Source organism: Malaclemys terrapin, chromosome 12 (assembly GCF_027887155.1).
Source record: "Malaclemys terrapin pileata isolate rMalTer1 chromosome 12, rMalTer1.hap1, whole genome shotgun sequence".
Taxonomy (NCBI): domain Eukaryota; kingdom Metazoa; phylum Chordata; order Testudines; family Emydidae; genus Malaclemys; species Malaclemys terrapin.
In genome coordinates, this window is record NC_071516.1 from 493548 (window position 1) to 511663 (window position 18116).

Genomic DNA, 18116 nt, shown 5'->3' on the forward strand with positions numbered 1-18116 from the left:
TCGGCCCCTCTTGCACTCTGTCTCCTTCTCTATATAAATATCAGTGGTGACAAACTGCTACCCACCAGCCCATCTGTTTCTTTGTACAAATTTGTAGCCCGTTTTGAAACGTGATTTATAAATATTGCTTCTGCAGCCAAGGAGTGACACTGATGGATGTCAGCACAGATGGATTCACTAAGCTCTTGGTTAATTCTTTTTGCACCTACTTCTCTCACTTCCTGTTAGGCAGCAGAAAGCAACATCAGGAGCGTAACTCATCCTCTCAGCATGACAGGGACCAAAATCCTCTCAGGAAATGTTCTCCATCTTTGACCCTGTATAAGAGTTTGTCAGGCTGAGCAGAGAGACTCCTGGCAGAGACAGTGGGATTTTGATGAGGGACTGGATGGGATTAGGAGGCTGTGGTCAGCAGAGCATTAGATTTTCAGCTATTAGAAAGTGACATTTGTTTGCACACACCAAATGCCAAATTGTCCTACTGGTGGCAGAATGCAAAGGTGTTGTCCCTAGCTGCAAGTGGGGATCGGCATGCCTCTTTTCTAATAGCTGAGAGAAGCTTCCAGGGATCCTACAGAGATATGCTAGAGCTGAGAACTGCTGGGATATGCCTAAACCTAATAGGGGAGGGATGGAAGATGGCCCCTGAGCCGTAGCATCTAACCCAGTTAAAATTATACTCCGCAGAAGATGGCAAAACACCAGGGAAAACAGAAGGGCCCTGAGTGAAAATTATTTCCTTTTAAAAATTAATGGCCCCGATCCTGCCCCCACTTCTGCAGGCAGGCCTGGCAGCTGAGCCGCCGAGAGAGGGGCAGGATGCTGAGAGTTAATGCAGGCGGGTTCTGACTACCCAGAGTGCACCCTGTGGAGGCTCCATGGACAGCGGTTCTTGAGGCAGGCCCAGGGAGATGGGACAGTCCGCCCTTTGGATCCACAGTTAGGCATCTCCCTTGCCCCACCCCCTGCATGGGTGTGCTCTGGAGGGGTGTCTCTGCCCTCGTAGCTGAACCTCACCCCCATGGGACTATTTACATGGGCTTTGCAGAGGGGCGTGAGGCTGGGCCAATAGCTTTGCTCACAACCACTGCACACGAGCCAGGAGAGGAGGCAGTATACTGTGTGGTGAGGGCGGGGAGCCCCTTCCCCAGCCTAGAAACCCCCACAGGAGCAGACCAGACACACTCCTGCACTTCCTTGAGTGCTTAAGGGGAGTCAGTCACCATGCCTCCCGTGGAGATGAGGTCATGGCTCAGCCCGTCCTCTTACATACATGCCACAATTGTCAGCAGGCTTTTGGGAGCCGGAGTGCTGCAGGACGTGGTGTCTCCAGGCATCCCTGAGCCATCTTGCCTATGGCAGCATGATGTCTCCTGGGCCTCCTCCTGCCATCCCCAGAGCCAGCTCCCTCTGGGTGTTCAGGCAGGAGGTTGCTCTCTGTAATTTGCCAGGACAGTGATTTGGCCATAGTCCCGAGATGGGCCTGGCTAGTGATCGGTGACCCCAGACAGCATCCAGCAGAGAGAGGACATGCAGGAGACATTACGGCCAGTGGCCATGGATGGGAGAGTGCCCAACCAGGCAGGACTCAGAGTCAGAATGACAAAAGCCCCGTCAGGGCCCAGCCCAGCCTATCCCTCAGAGGCCAGGATCTGTCCCTGCCATCCTGTCCCCCGGGGGCCAGGCGGAGCTGCACCCTGCAGTCCATTCTCCAGGGCTCTCTCCAGCACTGCATTCAATGGCCCAAGTGATGGCACTTCCTCTCGGGGGGTCTCTGGCATGCAGGGCTTGTCTACACTGTGCCACAGTGGTGCCTACGGGGCCAGTGGGACAAGAGGGTGTGAACTTTTTCACTAGGAGGGTGGTGAAGCACTGGAATGGGTTACCTAGGGAGGTGGTGGAATCTCCTTCCTTAGAGGTTTTTAAGGCCAGGCTTGACAAAGCCCTGGCTGGGATGATTTAGTTGGGAATTGGTCCTGCTTTGAGCAGGGGGTGGGACTAAATGACCTCCTGAGGTCCCTCCCAACCCTGATATTCTATGGTTCTATGATTCTATGAACCAGGAGCAAAGGGCTGACATAAAGCAAAGGAAAATGGAGTCTGAGTCTGGCTATGTCCATGCCATGCCACAGTGTGGCCTACAGGGTGTGAATTGCCGGGCACACCGAAGCGTGACACTGTTTGAACAAGGGCGACTTTAACATGAAGAAGGTACCGTTTAGTTTGTGCCCACAGCGTCCACATGGCCCAGTTAGAGCTCAGCGGTTTGGTGTGCTGTGTAATTGACACCCCCCCACCCCGTAGTCCGTGCTGTGGGGCAGCCGCACAATGTAGACATCACATCGCCTCAGGCCCCATTTTCCTTTGCTGCTGTCACCCTTTGCTCCTAGTTTACACCCCTGTGTCCCACTCTGAACAGTTCCCCACACCGCTCCCCCGCAGGCACGTTTACTCTCTTAGCAGAGCTGCCGGTTCTCATTAGCTGGCTCTGCATCCTTATTCGGCCCCTCCGGCCCTCTTGGTATTTGTGTTGCCTTTCTCTGAACCTTCCAATTAATCAGCCTCATTCTGGAACTGAGGTTTCCAGCCCTGAACGCAAGATCCAGGGGCCATTTTGCAGGCCCTTCACAGAGAGGGACGATCCGCTCCCTGCTGAGATGTGATACCTCTGCATGTGCAGCCCCAAGTCGCCCACAGTAACCACCTGCACCTCCCAACGCATGGAGCAAGCGCAGTGGGGGGGCAGCAGACTGGAGAGAAGAGGCCACTCTGAGCCATGCTGTGCTAGAAGGAGATTGAAACCAGCCCTGGGACTTCATCATTGCAGCGCAGCCGCTGTCCTTGTTCTGCAGCACCAGAAACACAAGCCAGGAAGTGCAGAAGCTCCAACATTTTACCCTCAGCCCTACTTTCATATGGGAAAGGAGCTCAGCCAGCCCCACCATCCCATGCTTCAGAGCCAGCATTCGCTGAATCGCTAGCGCGGAATCCGGGCCGCTAATCCACCGGCAGCTGGAACAGCGGGCAAAGCCCCCCCTTCCTCTGCCACCCTCCCTGCAGGCTCCAGGCTGCTGGGCCCCACAGGGGGTCACAGAGCAGAGGGGAGAGACAGTCTCCTGCTTCAGCCCATGGAGCCTGAAAAGTCACCGAGGGGCTCCCTGCTTGGGGCACGGATGCTAGGGCTGGTCTGGAGTCTCACAGGGGCCCAGCCAGCCATGAGCTTGATCTATGAGGGTGTGAATAAAAAAGTGCGAGAAGAGCCACGTCCCCACAGACACAGCCTGCCCCACCCAGGGGCCAGGCCTTGCTGTAGGACATGTCCCTTCCCCCCCTCCCTGAGGCGTGGCCCTGGTCCCCAGACACGACCCACCCAGGGGCCAGGCCTTGCTGCAGGACATGTCCCTTCCCCCCATCCCAAGGCGTGTGGCCCGGTCCCCAGACACGACCCACCCAGGGGCCAGGCCTTGCTGCAGGACATGTCCCTTCCCCCCCTCCCCGAGGCGTGTGGCCCGGTCCCCAGACACGACCCACCCAGGGGCCAGGCCTTGCTGTAGGACATGTCCCTTCCCCCCCTCCCCGAGGCGTGTGGCCCGGTCCCCAGACACGACCCACCTAGGGGCCAGGCCTTGCTGCAGGACATGTCCCTTCCCCCCCTCCCCGAGGCGTGTGGCCCGGTCCCCAGACACGACCCACCCAGGGGCCAGGCCTTGCTGCAGGACATGTCCCTTCCCCCCCTCCCCGAGGCGTGTGGCCCGGTCCCCAGACACGACCCACCCAGGGGCCAGGCCTTGCTGCAGGACATGTCCCTTCCCCCCCATCCCAAGGCGTGTGGCCCGGTCCCCAGACACGACCCACCCAGGGGCCTTTTAAATAAGGACCCAGATTAATATTCCCATTCCTCCTGCCCTCTCCACACTCGCTGCTTCATACACACCCACTCTGTTGCTACGATCGACCCAGCTTCCTTGGCTGAGCCCTGGTTGCCCTCCAGAAATGCTGATGCTTGATCAGAGAAAGAAAGGGCCTAAAGCGAGGGGACCAGTAGGGGACTATTTGCTTTGGCTGAGTTACTGCTTATCCTGTCTGTGAGAGCCAGGGGCTTTGGTAATTAATGGTTTGGATCCGCAGGGGTCACCCTGCTTTGCTGCGGCTCCTCCTGAGCGTTTGCAGGGCGCTCACTCACTTTACTGCTGAGTTGCAAAACCGCGAGTCGGGCGGAGCTCATTGAGCGCTTACTCACATTCTGTGCCAGTTTCTTTGTTGTATTGTTCTGACCCAGTCCCCATACAAGCTCCTATCCCACAGGACTTTCAGAGTCCATCCTGACAAAGCCACATGGGCCCTGTTCTTCTAACACCGCAGAGTGAGCCTGCTTCACTCATAGCACCATCTGCTAGCGCTGGGTTGAAAGATGAAGCTTTGAAGTGAACCTTTCCAGGCCAGCGGTGCGACATTGTTCTACATTCCTCGCAGAAGCACAGCCAGTGGGTGGCCATGTCCAGAAGGAAGCAGAACAACAGTCAAGCTGCCTAAAGGCAAAGATAGAATGGAAAAAGCTGACTTTCTGCCCCGGTCCAGTCTGTGGCCTTCCAGATGTTGTCGCCATCCTAGGACTCCTGCCTCTCCTCTGCTGGCTCTGCCTGGCCTGAGCAAATTGATTTGAGAAGCATTTGAGACAATTATGGCGAAAAATCATGTTCTCCAAGAAATACTAACTGCATTGGAAGGGAGAGTAGAGGGAATCTCATCTCAGCAGCCTGGAAAGTCTGGTAGCTAATACGGAGTGACACATGGAGCCTACCGACTCCAAAGCTTAGGGGCTAGACAAGCAGATGTCTCAACTCTCTAAAGGTCTAATTAAGAGCAGCATAATGGGTGATGGAAGACTTGGAAATCTGAACAATCAGGATTCGGGGAGTGCCTGAGGATAGAGGTAACAGATACTCCAGCTCCAGTGGAGATTCCGTTACCCACTCTGCATGACATAGAAACTGATCTGACAGAGAAGGAAAGGGAGCACTTCATCCCCACCCAGGCAAAGAAAACGGCAATGGGGCCAGAGCAATAATGGTCCCTTTAGCTCAGAGAATTTTGGGTAAGGAAGAAGTAAAATGCAAACAATCAAGAATTCTTTCCCACCGGACCTGAGCCCTGCCGCAGAAGTCAGAGAAGGGAATTTTATTCTTTTCAGAGAAACCTTTAAGGCAGAGGGAAGCTACAACTGCATTATGGTTGCCTACTGACCTGGGAGTTATATACTGTAAAAAGTCTGCATGTCCTGGGATGCTAAAGCTGTGGAACAGCTGTTGGAGAAGGGGAAGACAGATGCTTATTCTGGCCCGGCGAGTGCAGGAGGAGCGTGGATCTGAAAATCCAACCCGGAGATTTGATTGCTCTCATCTGCTTTCTTTTTTCTCCTATTTTAGATTGACTTATGAAAAAAGAGCTATTGCTGCCATCAGCAGAGTTTGTTTGCAGAAAGACTCTTGAGAGACTTACCTGTTTTACTATACCTGGTTATGACATGTGACATAGTTATCACTGTGAATAGCTTGTGTTCCCAAACTTTCCTGTTCTGTACCAGTAACAAGGGCTGGGTTCTGGACACTTTGTTCACGCAGGTTTGGGCCCCGTTTTATTAGTCTGGTCCTCAAGGCGAGCAAGACATGGGCAGGAAATAATAGGGAACTCTCTCTGGAAAAGTGATGTCGCGTATGTGGGAAGCAGTCACCCAGGTGATTAGTAGGAGGGCAGTATGTGGCAATCTGGGGACAGCACAGAAGGGAAGTGCTTGAAATGTAAGATGGTAGCCGGGGGGGGGGGGGGGGGGAATGGTTTGTGGGCTTCACAAGCAGAGGATGATGCATGCAAGAGTACTGCCTAGCGTGTGCCAGGCAGCAAACACATGCAAGCATGGAAGAGCCCCAAATACTTCACCATACAGATAACCTCATTGTCACCTCAAAGTTGAAAAGCTCTGGACCAAGAAGATGATTTTGACCTCCGTGGTGGCTTTGGACTACATTCACAATGATCATCTGCAGCACAGCACTGGTGGGACGGTACCTGCTGAGAGAATACTGCCCTCTACTTAAGGCATCTCAGTTCTGCAAAGGAATTAGCAAATGTGAGGATGTTCAGAGAAGAGCCATTACAAAGATGATGACAATGGGGCCAGAGGAGAGGACTGACCTGTGACGACAGAAGGATACATCTGACTATTTGGCTATGCAACAGCTAAGGAGAGGGGCCAGGAGAACACTCTACAAATTACTGAAGGATGTAAACACCAAGCAAGGAGAGAAGGAGGGGATGTGGGGTTAGTTATGGGATTAAACTGAGCAAAGGGAAATGTGGCTGAATATCTGGGAAAAGTGCCTAATGTTGAAATTCTGACTGTCTAACCAGTAGTCCGGCATTGGCTTGGTGATGAGCTAAATGAACTACCAGGCCTTTTCTGCTTTTGTTATAGCCATGAAGATCTGTGTGGGTCTCCGCTCTGGATCCGGTGCTTGCTTGGCCCTGCTCAGGGAGAGAAAACGGTGTGTTAAGCAGTTTGAAATAAAGAGTTTTATAGTCTTTTAATTTTGTCTCACTCTCTGCCACTGAGTTATGTGTATCTGTTGAAGTTCTCCGACCCCCCTATTGGCTGTGCCTTTCGGAGCTCGGTCAGGCAGCTGCCTGACAGTCTGTGTGATATTTAAATGTTGTTGGCTGCTTTTGTTTTGACTTTGTGGACAGAACAATCCAAATGCTTCCTCTTTCCTTTGGGGGGGAGGCTTGGGGGGTTATGGACGTAGTGATTCAAAGTGCTGCATGTGTTGTTCCATCAATATCAGAGCTGAAGTTAGTAGCTGCCTTTCACTGAGGGACTCACGTATTTGTAGTCTGTATTCGGTATTTATACAAATCATTTTGAAATCGGTGTGTTGTAGCCGGTCTTTCTCTAACGTGAGCTGGAGCTGACTGTAAATAAAATGGGTGTTGCCAGCATTCTGATGTGCTTCCCAAACAACACTAGGAACTGGTGCTAAGTACATATTTACACAGAGCTACATAGGTGTCTGCCTGAGACACTGGAACAGCTCCGAAGTACAAAACTCCTATCTGAGAAACATCTCGGAGCCAGAGCTGGCCTGGCATCAGTCCCTCACCCAGATCTGGCGGTGAGCAGAAAGCCCCAGACAGGGGCCAGGGTCAGACCCACTGAGCCAAGATTTCTCTGCCCCAAGTTCTCAGGCTTATTAGTAGACTTGTGCATATTCCCTGCTGGTATGTCCCAAACCCCTGATAATGTCCACTGGGTCCAGATGGGCAGAACTTCAGAGTTCCCCTGGACTGGCAAGTGTTCTATTAAAATTAATATAACCGTGTGCTTCTCCATCCTGTTACTTCACAGTGCCAAGCATCTAACTTGGTGTCTAGCTAAACTGCACAGAGATGGAGTCCTAGCCCCCTGCTATGACCGTGATGTTAATATTGTTTATACCTCCCTTTGTCCTGCTACACCACAGCGAGCTGAGGCAGCAGCAGCAAGCTAAGGATCTTATTACCTGTATGCAAGTGGTTCGCATAACAATAAACAAAACTTCACAGTCCTGGCGGCTCCTGGGCATTTACTCGTACAGACAGGCTGCTGCTTCCTCTCACAGCATCCCCCGCCTCAGAGATGTCGCTTTCCGACCCATTCATGAAAGATGTTTTATCAGGCAACCCCAGAAACTGAGGGTGCGTCTACATGGTAGTAAAAGCTGCGGCACCGAGTCTCAGAGCCCTGGTCAAGTGACAGGGCTCCTGGTGTTTGGGCTGTGGGGTATAAAATAGCGGTGTAGGCGTTGGAGCTCACGTTGGAACCCCAGGCTCTGAGACACCCGCCCGCCCATGCGACTTCTGAGCCCAGCTCCAGCCTGAGTTGCAAGGTCTACGCTGCAATTTAATAGCCTGCAGCCCAAGCCAGCTGACCCAGGCCAGCCCCATTGCAGTGTAACATACCCTGAGGCTGGCCGTCCCACAAGAGCAACAACTTGAGAATTACAAAGCTCATGGCACATGAGTCGCAAAGGGTGCGTCTACATCACAATGAAAGACCTGGTTGCTTGGCCACGGCCACTGATCCAGGTTCGCGGGGCTCAATTGCAGGGAGGCCTCACCCACCTTGTCACTCACATGGACGACATATCCTAGGGGAAATTATAATATGTTGAAACATGGTTAAAAAATCAGTATCTGTCTGTGTGGTGTCTATTCAAAGGAAGCCCTGTGAAAGTTGGCCCTGTCTGAGTTGAGACTAACGTCAGCATTATGGCATGTGCTATACAGGTAACTAGCTAATCTGTTGCCCTGTGTTTTGCATTCGGAGTGAGAGTGAGCTCTTTAAAGCAGGTTCTGTGCCCTAAGGAGAAGAGGAGATTCCTTTTTCCTGTTTCCCATGTGCTGGACATCCCAGCTGCCCCCTGCCCAGGTGCCAAAGCCTCTGGCTCCCCTGACGATGTCTGCAGTGCAGTTATCTGCTGGTAATACAGAGAACCGTGGCAAACTGATAACGGGGGCAATCTCCCTGAAGAAAGGGAAAACGCCAGGTGAATGGCATCAAAGCTTTGTGTTGCTTGTTTTTAAACATAAAGGAGATATTACACTGTGTGTGTTATTATCCCCCACTTAAGCTGATGTCACATGCTATGAAGGTGTGGTAGAAGGCTTTTGAAAAGCGTCTCTGTGGAATGGTTTAAATTTGGAACAGTCCATATGGATTCATGTCGGGAAGAAGCACATCTGATGCTGAATTTGTGCTACAAATACTCATGGAGAAGTTCAGAGAAGAGACAGCAGCTGGATATGGTCTTTGTGGGCCTGGAAAAGGTGTATGATTGTGTACCAACAAAACCAGCCTGGTGGAGTTCGCAAGAGCCAGTGTGCCAGAAGGTACTTTTGTCTTACCCCGGGTATGTACAGTGGTGGGACTGGCCTGGCCCAACCTAACAGGGGCTACAGGAGAGAATTTCCAGTAAGTACTGGAGCTCAGGGGTCAGCGTTGCGCCCCTTTCAGTTTGTGCCTGTCATGCACGTGATAAATGAGAAGATAGAAAGGGAGCTAGTTGCTTGGGAACATGCTGTTCGCTGAGGACTCAGAGATGTGTGCGGAAGATTGTGAGACCCTACAAGCCAACTTTGAACAATGGCAACGTAGTTGTGAGTGGGCTGGGCTTCGAGAGAAGGCTGGTAAGACAGGCTGTGCTAACTGCAGGAGGAGGACTCACAATAAAGGACATCACAGGCCGATTGCCTAGAAGCGTGAAAGTATTTAAATACTGGGGTCAGTGGTTGCTGCTGCTGATGTCCTCCTGAGTGATACTCGGAACAAAACCAAAGCTGTGTGGTGAGAGTGGTGGGGGCCGACCCCAGTTCTCTGACAAAAAGATACCAATAAAGTTAAAAGACAGAGTGCATAAAACTGTAATTCAGCCCATCGTCATGTACTGAACAGCGACTTGGGCACCCCCAGGAAAGGAAATCAGTATGTCACCGCAATGGAGATGAAGATGTTGACATGGTCGAGTAGTTGGGTGCAGTGACAGGAAATGAAACGGGGTTGTACAGGGCCTAGTGCGGGTTGCTCCGGTTAAGAACGATTTGGGGGATGTGAGGCTAGGCTATGAGACGCGAGAGCTAGATCGGTAAGCTGGCGCGTGCAGTTCTTGTGGATGGAAGATGACCCGGGGGCGACAGCCTGCACAACAGGCAGAGAACGAGTACGAGTTGTGGAAGTCACCTGCCCTCAATAGCGAAGTGACGAGAGAGGCGCAGAATATCCCAAGACGTGCCAGAAGGGAAGCTGTGCTGACTGCTTCCAGCATTGGTGTATTTAGTCAATAAAACCCTCATAATGTACCTGAGTCTGCTGGAGAGTCTGACTCTGGAGACCAAGCCCTGGAAACCAGGGACCTTGCTACGAAGTGTTCAGGCCAAAGTGCGTGTGACTAAGTGATGGCTTGACACCCAGCAGGACACTGGCAGGGTGAGCCGTGACCCCAGTTCTTGGGTGTGACCGAACTGCTCAGCACAGGGCCTTGCTCCACTTTCGCGGCTCCGATAGTCCCTGGTCTAAGTTAGAGCAGCCTTGGCTTCTCCAGCCTCTACCTAAGCAAGGGGCTATTCCAGCATCCCAAGAAGAGCTGGAGCATTGAGATAGTCCTGCCGTGCCTCATCTTCCCCAACTACTCCCAGGCCTGCCAAGGGGAGCGGTAGAGCCACTGGACCAGCTCTGTGCAACCCAAGAATTCCCCCTACTCTGGGGCAGTTCCTGTGGGGCCAGATTCTCTTGTTTCTGGCCCCATTGCACCGCCGGATCAGGACGGAAATCGGCCCCTGGCTCCTGATGGGTTCTGCCCTCACCATAATGTTCTCTGCCCATTGGTTTGTTTCCATTGTGCTCCTCTTGCTCTTTCACAACTTCTCTAAGGCCTGTCCCGATCTCCTGGTTATAGGACTTTGCCATGCCCACAGCTCATAGAATCATAGAATATCAGGGTTGGGCGAGACCTCAGGAGGTCATCTAGTCCAACCCCCTGCTCAAAGCAGGAACAACACCAAGCTCCATGGACTCCTGACTTCCTGGTCTTTGCATGGCCAGCACATCGACCCTGACTCACACAGCGTGCTGCCCCGTCAGTGACTTCTCAGCCCGCACAGCTCCCAGTCCACATGCCCGTTTCCATAATGGCCACAATTAGAGCAAATGTCTTTGCCGATCGAAAAGCTGATTGATACAGAAAGGGGCCAGGCCAGCATACATCAGCTGGGATGGGGAGGGAGTTTGCATGCCGCAGGCCACCCTGCTGTCAGTGGGCCTTTTACATTTCAGTAAAGAGGGCAGGCAAATTCAGCAGCCACTTCTGACATTTGGTTACAATTCTTTCATTGGTAGTGCAGGTCCTCCTCCTGTATTTCCTCTCTGCTGCTTTCCAGAAGTGGGAAAGGCAGCCATGCTGTCCCTCATCCCCTTTCCCCAGTCCTGTTGCTCCAGATAGCTTGGATTATGAGCTAGAATCACCCTCCCGGTTTCCAGGTCAGTGTCAGTGCCCAGTAAGCAGCCGGTGTTACAGCATCTGGCTGCTCTTTTCCTGGGGGTTGGTTGTTACTCTCTGTTCTCCTCGGTATGGATTGTGTTTTTAAAATATTGTTAAAGCACCTTGAGGCTGGGGTGGCAGAAAACATGACAGGCTGGAAGCTTACAAAGAGTTCCTCCTGCCCCTTAGGAAGTTCGGAGGTGGCCCCGAAGCACTCCCAAACCTCAGACTAAGACCTAGGTCTGCTCTAGAAATCGTTCTGGGGCAGTTCTTTGGCCTGTGTTACGCAGAAGGTCAGACCAGACGATCACAATGGCCCCTTCTGGCCTTGGAATCTCTCAGTAGACCTGGCCCATGGCTCCAGGTGCCTGTTGACACATGGAGACAAGGTTTCAGACTGCCGCTGGCCTCCCCCAAGTCCTGCCTGGCTAAGGGGCTGAGCTAGTTGGCCCAGGAGCTGAATCTCTGATCTTGTGACTGTCTTTGATCCCTTCTCAGTGTCTGAGGCCTGGTAGCTCCATGAGACCCTCGTCACGGACACTGGAGCGATCAGAAGATTTTCTGAAAATGTCTGTGCTTCCTCTGCTTTCCTTGTGTTATTTACCCGAGTGTTTGATACCCATGTGCTGCTGCTTCCTCCCATCTCCCTCTCTCACCTTTAGTCTCACTTTTGGGCCATGCGCTTGGTTTAGGGGGCTGCCCCTGCTCATGGTGCCAGACTGCCACAGGCCATTGGGCTTGTATGGGGAGTCAGGCAAACCAGACTCCCAGGCCGTATTTTCAGTGCAGTCTGAAGAGGCCAGCTCCTGTGGGAGTGTCCATGCCAGCTGGATGCATAGGCACCTGCTATACATGGTTGAGAATGCATGTCAGGCCCACTGGTGGGTTGGAGGCATTGCTGCTTTTTCCAATGGCAGAGCCAGAGGAAGCGTGGGAGGAGCAGCATGGTGAGGAGGGCGGTTGGGATGGCATGTTTCTCTCATGCTGGCAGTAAGGGACCGGGGCTGTTTGGTGAAGCTCTCTGTGGGCATTGGCGGTGACACTGCCTGTGGGTTTCTTGCTCTCTCCAGACAACACGGCCGCGGTGCACACGCGGAGAGTGGGCTTTAACCGCCAGGAGCAGGACATTTACTTCCTTCCCATTCTGGTGGTGGACAGTGGGCCTCCCGCCCTGAGCAGCACGGGGACTCTGACCATCCGGGTGTGTGGTTGTGACAGCACAGGGGCCATCCAGTCCTGTAACAGCACAGCCTACGTCATGTCTGCAACGCTGAGCCCCGGCGCTCTCATCGCACTCTTGGTTTGCATCCTCATCCTGATCGGTGAGTGTTCCAGCCTGCCTCTCTTTAGCCGTGCTCTTCCTCTCCTCTCTCCTCCCTCCCCTACATCTCTCTTCTCTTTCTCCCATCCTCTCGCAAACATATCAGTGAGTGCAGCTGTCTCTGGGCTGGAATGTCCCTGCTGTTTGGCACCCTCCCAACAGCAGCTTCTCACCTTTGCCACCTGACTCCTTGATGGTTTTCTGCAGAGCGGGAGAGGCAGTAAATTCACCTGTCCTGCAGGGAGAAGCCTGCCCGAGCTGATTTCAGACAGGAACCCTCCATCCAGAGAAGCCTCCGTGCATGGAGCCCATTCCATGCCAAGTCCGAGAGCTTCCAGAACTTGGTTTATGGAAGTGTCCCAAGCCACCTACAGCTGGACCAGCATCCTGCGTCACCACGTGACACGCAGGCAAAAGCTGGAGTATTGTGCTAGCCAGTTTTTTAACACCCCTTGTGCTGGCATCTCAGAGAGCTCCTTATGCAGAGAAGGGACAGTGCTTCTGTTGCAATGACGCCCAGAGCTGGGTCAGCATTAAGGTCTAAATAAACAAGGAATATGATTGTTGTCCGAGTCCTTGTCATGACTCTGATCCGTAGAAGCCCCCACCTCTCCCGTTGGTCTGACTGATCAATTGTTCCCTGAGCGTTAGGCTCCATGCCTGGGAGTGTCATCGGCTCCTGTGACACTGGGTCTGGCTGAGACCTGTTCTGGGGGTGGCAGTAGTTACATCGGGCAGGAAGATCCCTCCACATAGCGTGCCTCCTCCCTTGTTTGGGCAGGCACAGACTGGGTCTGGGCAGAGGGAGGCCGCCACACACAGGCCTGTTTGCACATGTCAAGGAAGGAGCTCATGTTTAAAATAACGGAGATGATCAACAGAGTCACTTCCCACCCTGCGGTGTCCCTGCTGGCTAAGCATTGTCAGGGAGCATGCCAGACCCCGGGCATTGCTGGAGAAGTCTCTCTTTAGAAAACCCTTTCCACAGGGTGCACTTTACATCGGTTTAATTTTCCAACGCAGTGCAAACAAATTTCTGCCTAATTGCCCACAAACAAATAAAGTGCACATCAGTGCACTAAAGGTGATGGGATGAATAGCTGATAATCCAGGACTCATCTGCATCTTGCTGCTCCCACTCTGTGCCATCTGCTCCAGAATCACCCTCCAGCCATTCTGCTGCTGCCATGCCCTGCTCCCCCTTTTCTCCTTGTCTCTCTCAGAACCCATCCTTCCATCTCTGTTGCACTTTCCCCTCCTGGGGGGTGAGTGCCCTGGTGGCTATGCAGCATGGAGAATGCAGCTGCCCCAGTTCTCTGGCACACACCACAGAGACCAGCACTAGCTCCAGCCTGCACTGTCCCCACTGGGGACCCAGGGACAGCGACAGCAGAATGTCGTCGCTATGGGCCTGGCCCTCAGCTGGCGAACTGGCCAGTGACGCCAATTCCCACCAGCCAAGAGGGCTGCAGCTCTGGTCTTCCCTCCCTGGGGGCATGTTCTTCCGCCATGAATGGGCCATTTGGGCGCCATGTCCCTTGCCCTGCACACCAGCCCTGAATGCAGGCAGCCCCTCCACTGCTAGAGAGGGAGCCATTCATGCTCACTCTCTGCCCTCTCCCCAGCTCGTCTCCCAGGCGTGCTGCCCCACTGACGGCTCTTTCCCTCTCCAGTGCTGGTTCTCCTAATCCTCACTCTGAAGCGACACCACAAGAGCCATCTGACGTCAGAGGAGGATGAGGACATGAGGGACAATGTCATCAAGTACAACGATGAGGGAGGTGGGGAGCAGGACACCGAGGCCTACGACATGTCAGCCCTCCGCAGCCTCTATGACTTCAGTGAGCTCAAAGGCAGCGACAGCGGTGGAGGGCCGGGAGATGGGGGCATGATTAGTAACTTGCCCTCCGAGCTCCATGCCCTCCCACAGTGGTTCCAGAACCCAGACCTGGACTTCTCCATGTTCAGAGACTACATCAGCAGGAAGGTGGATCAGGCGGACGAGGATCTGTCTGTCCCACCATACGACTCGTTCCAAACCTACGCCTTCGAGGGCTCAGACTCCCCTGTCCCGTCCTTGAGCTCCATCAACACCTGGTCCACCAGCTCAGAACAGGACTTCTCCTATCTGAGCAGCTGGGGGCCGCGCTTCCGGCAGCTGGCGGCACTCTACGCCGGGCATAAAGGTGAGGAGGAGAGCGAAGAATCCTAGCCACAATTAACCAAAAACCCACAACGAGACGGAGAGAATGATTTCCGAACTTGGGGATTCTCCAGGCTTCCCATGTCTTCGAGGGCTGCTGCGGAAGCAAGCTCAGGTCAAACAATAAGGACAATATGTCATCCAGATAGCAGAGTCCCTCCACTACGCACCCTGGCATGGAAGGAGAGACATCAAGGACCATTTTGGACAGGGCGAGTGATGGCTTTATGATGTGCTCTTCGTTAGCCGCCTCTTATTAGAGGCTCTGTAGCACACACATAGCGAGGCTGAAGTGCCCAAAGGAGCTGTTGTTACCATCCTAATCGCTTTCATAGCAATCTCCATTAAAGCACTCCATGTTAATTTAAGAAAGACAAAATCTAATTCAAGAAAATTCGGATGGGATTTCCCCCCCACAAATTATCATTTAAATCGATCTGTTCAATGAGCCCGGTTAAGGAGAGGAAGAAAGAAAGAGGAGCCTTTTGTTGTCTAAATTGTTTTTGTCACTTGATTCAGAGCATTTGATGTGCTTTGATTTTTTTAAGAGCTTTCCTTGCAGAGTGAAACAAGCTTTTAACTTTTGTTCTGTTTTTCTCCCCCTTATATTTACTGATTTTTCTAAGTCTCTTTCTTCTTTCCTTGTATTTCAGTTCCTCTAGTTGTGGCGAGCTGGTGTTTCTGTGCAGGATCCCAGCTGCTTACAATCAGTGGAGCAGTTTACATTTGCTGCATTTTGAAGGTCCTGGGTGCTAGTTCCTAGGTCATGTCCTTTAAAGAGAGGTTTTTACACTAGGGTCAAACATACTTTGCTTCCGAACTGGGGTTGGGTTTCACCTCATGGTTTTTATTAGAATTTTCCTGTCCATTTTTGCCATGTATCACAGATATTTATGTTTATGCCAACATCTACCCCTCCTGCTTAATCCACAGGGAAGTCATTGTTCTGAGGTTCTGGCATCCCAATGATCCCCATGGCAACAAACTGTGATATCACTAATACGGGATTATGACTGTGTGGCTGGACTGTGGGCAGTGATGCTGAAATGTGAAGGAGGAAGCTCTCTGAGCCCATGTCGTAGAGGTAACAGTAGAGGGAATGCAGCGCATCCCTAAAGGACAGCGCTTTCTGTGGGAAGTTCTCAGCCAGCCCCAGGGCCTGAGGTCTCAGGTTCGTATGGGTTGCAGTGGACGCTCTCACAGGCACAGCACTTCAGCCAGCCTGCTGCAGCCTCCCCAAACGAGGTAGCCTGGATGGCTGAGAAGTGAGTGAGCCTCTTGGGCCTATTCAGTTCTTGAGCCACATTCTGCAACCAACAAGAGTGGCAAGTAGTGCCAGCTGCGTTTGTGGGTGTGAGGGGGATGTGCTTTCCAACAGGCACAGGCCTGACAACACGAACAACTCACTTCACCTCAGCCACTGAATATCGGTCAGTCGATCACAGCCTTCGATGACAAGTCCACCCCAGCTCTGGGAGCAGGCCTTGTGGAGGTGCCAGACAGCACGCGCCATCAGCAGAGCCAAGCCATGCAATCCCCCTAACCCAACTTATTTATTTATTTATTTATGTATTTATTTATGTTTGCAAGTTTGCCCTAGAATGAAAGTCCCTTCAGGTTTCCACAGAAACTGCTGGCAGAAGAGTTCTGTTTATATTTCAGGGCGAGCTCTAGGAAAAATGACCAGAGAGTGTGAGCCATCGGTCCCCCAAAGGGGTGGTCAAATACAAGCACAATGTAGTACCAGGAAACCTAGTACGGTTAATTCGGAGCTGCCTGGCAAAGAGCAGTGCTGGAGGGTGAGAACTGGGGTCAATGAGGTGGGAAAGCACAGGCTGCCCGAATGCCGGGGTCCACAAAATGGCATTTGAGGGACATGCTGAGGATCGCAGGGACATATTCAGATCAGTGAAATCCCAGCTAACGTTTTGGAGTCCTGTTCAGCAGGGCACACGAGCAGCTTCTTGTGTAGCTCGGCTACAGCAGCTTACCTGCTGATATGGGAAAAATCAATGTCGTAATTGATACATAACTGATAAGGGGCTTGTCATAGTCATTGGGTTTGTCCCCTTAGCCTAGCCACAGTCAGTGTTTTCTATCCTAGTTGCCAATTCCTTGGAGACTGTGTTTGAATATAAATGTACGTGCATGTTCATTTTATATTGTGGTCTGTTTTCCAGCAGTTTGTATTGCCCTGAGCTGCAGAGAAAGCCCCATGGTGTGGTATGGAGGGGGCTAGAAGGACATGTTAGAAAAATAATAGTCTCTGCCTGTTGTTCCTGCAACAACAGGTTCCCCCTCCCCTGCTGCAGCCACTCAAGGCTCACATGCTGTTGAGCATCTGAGTCCCCAACTCAGGTGTTTTTTGGGAGACTCTCCCAAGCCAGCCAGAATTCAGCATTTAAACTTTGAACAAGCAGAGTTGCTCATCTCTCTGGGTCTCAGTATGGCTGCAAAGGCTGGGGGAGCTGCCCCTATCTTGGTATCTGTGCAAGTCTCTCATGTCCCGGATGCCACACGTTGTCTGTTAGTCCTTTACTGTGATTTTTCCCACTGATTTTAGAGAAGCAGCCAGATAAATGGCCTATTTCGTTTACCAGGCAGTCAGACAGGCTTTACTCGGGTAGCTGTTCCTCCCACCCCCAAAGCATTGTCTTTGAGCATGCTCAGTCACTCCTAGACAATGCCACCAATTCAGGAGTAAGAGAATGGAGAAAGGCCTCTCTTTCCTCAGGAACTTTTTTGTGTTTTCCCTCTGGGACAATGAACCACTCTGCCCAATCCCCTGCTGAACTGGCCTTTGCTTTAGGAAGGGCCTCATGCAATTGCCAGGGATTGTCTAGCAGAGGATGCAGTCTTACAGGGTATGTATTCTGAATTACCAAACTGGCTTCCAATTGTGCATCCTGCACCAGCCAACCCCTCCCCAAAACACAAAACCTCTTCTGCATTTTTATTTTTAATTCCATCTGTAAATGCAATGGTCTGGAGCAGCCCAGCTCAGCTCCTGTCTGGGATCGGGTTGCAGAGGTGCCCAGGCAACACCGCTGGCTTCACTCCCACACCACACTGTGCTCATGAGCACCCCCTACAGGAAGGAGCTGGCAGACTCTTTGGGTGTTTGATGGCGTCACTTTGCTTTTTTCCCTCTATCCAAACAAAATCAGGAGGTTGATTTTCTCATCCTTGTTATTTTGTCAAGGTCTTTTTAGGACCTGGAAATAAATTATTTCCTTGTCATCTAGCCCAAGTCTGATTTAGTTTATCTTGTTTCGTTTCCTTTTCTTGTATGGTATCTTTAATGTGGTCTTAGTAAACGACAGCTCGCCAAGGGGAACAGAGCACCCAGCAAGCAGGAGAGGAATCCTGTTATGCAAACTATGGACACACCAGGCCCAGGCCATGCCCCAGCAGAGAGCAGTCTGCAGACTCAGTTTGCTCTCTGTACAGCTTCCCAGCGACAGGGCATTGCTTGACTGGATATTTCCAGCTTTTTATTAAAATGCTCCTCAGAAAAAGCTTCTCC

At 52.2% G+C, this 18116-nt stretch overlaps 1 protein-coding gene across 2 annotated transcripts in view; it reads left to right on the plus strand.

Annotated features, from left to right (window-relative positions):
* Window positions 1–17834, plus strand: part of CDH22 (cadherin 22) — a 153731-nt gene extending 135897 nt beyond the window's left edge. For both annotated transcript variants that reach the window (XM_054046240.1, XM_054046241.1), the window contains 2 exons: window positions 12137–12388; window positions 14061–17834. In XM_054046240.1, the coding sequence (XP_053902215.1) occupies window positions 12137–12388; window positions 14061–14599 (791 nt within the window). In that variant the 3' untranslated portion in view covers window positions 14600–17834. The remainder of the gene's footprint in view (window positions 1–12136; window positions 12389–14060) is intronic.
* The last annotated feature ends 282 nt before the right edge of the window (window positions 17835–18116 follow it).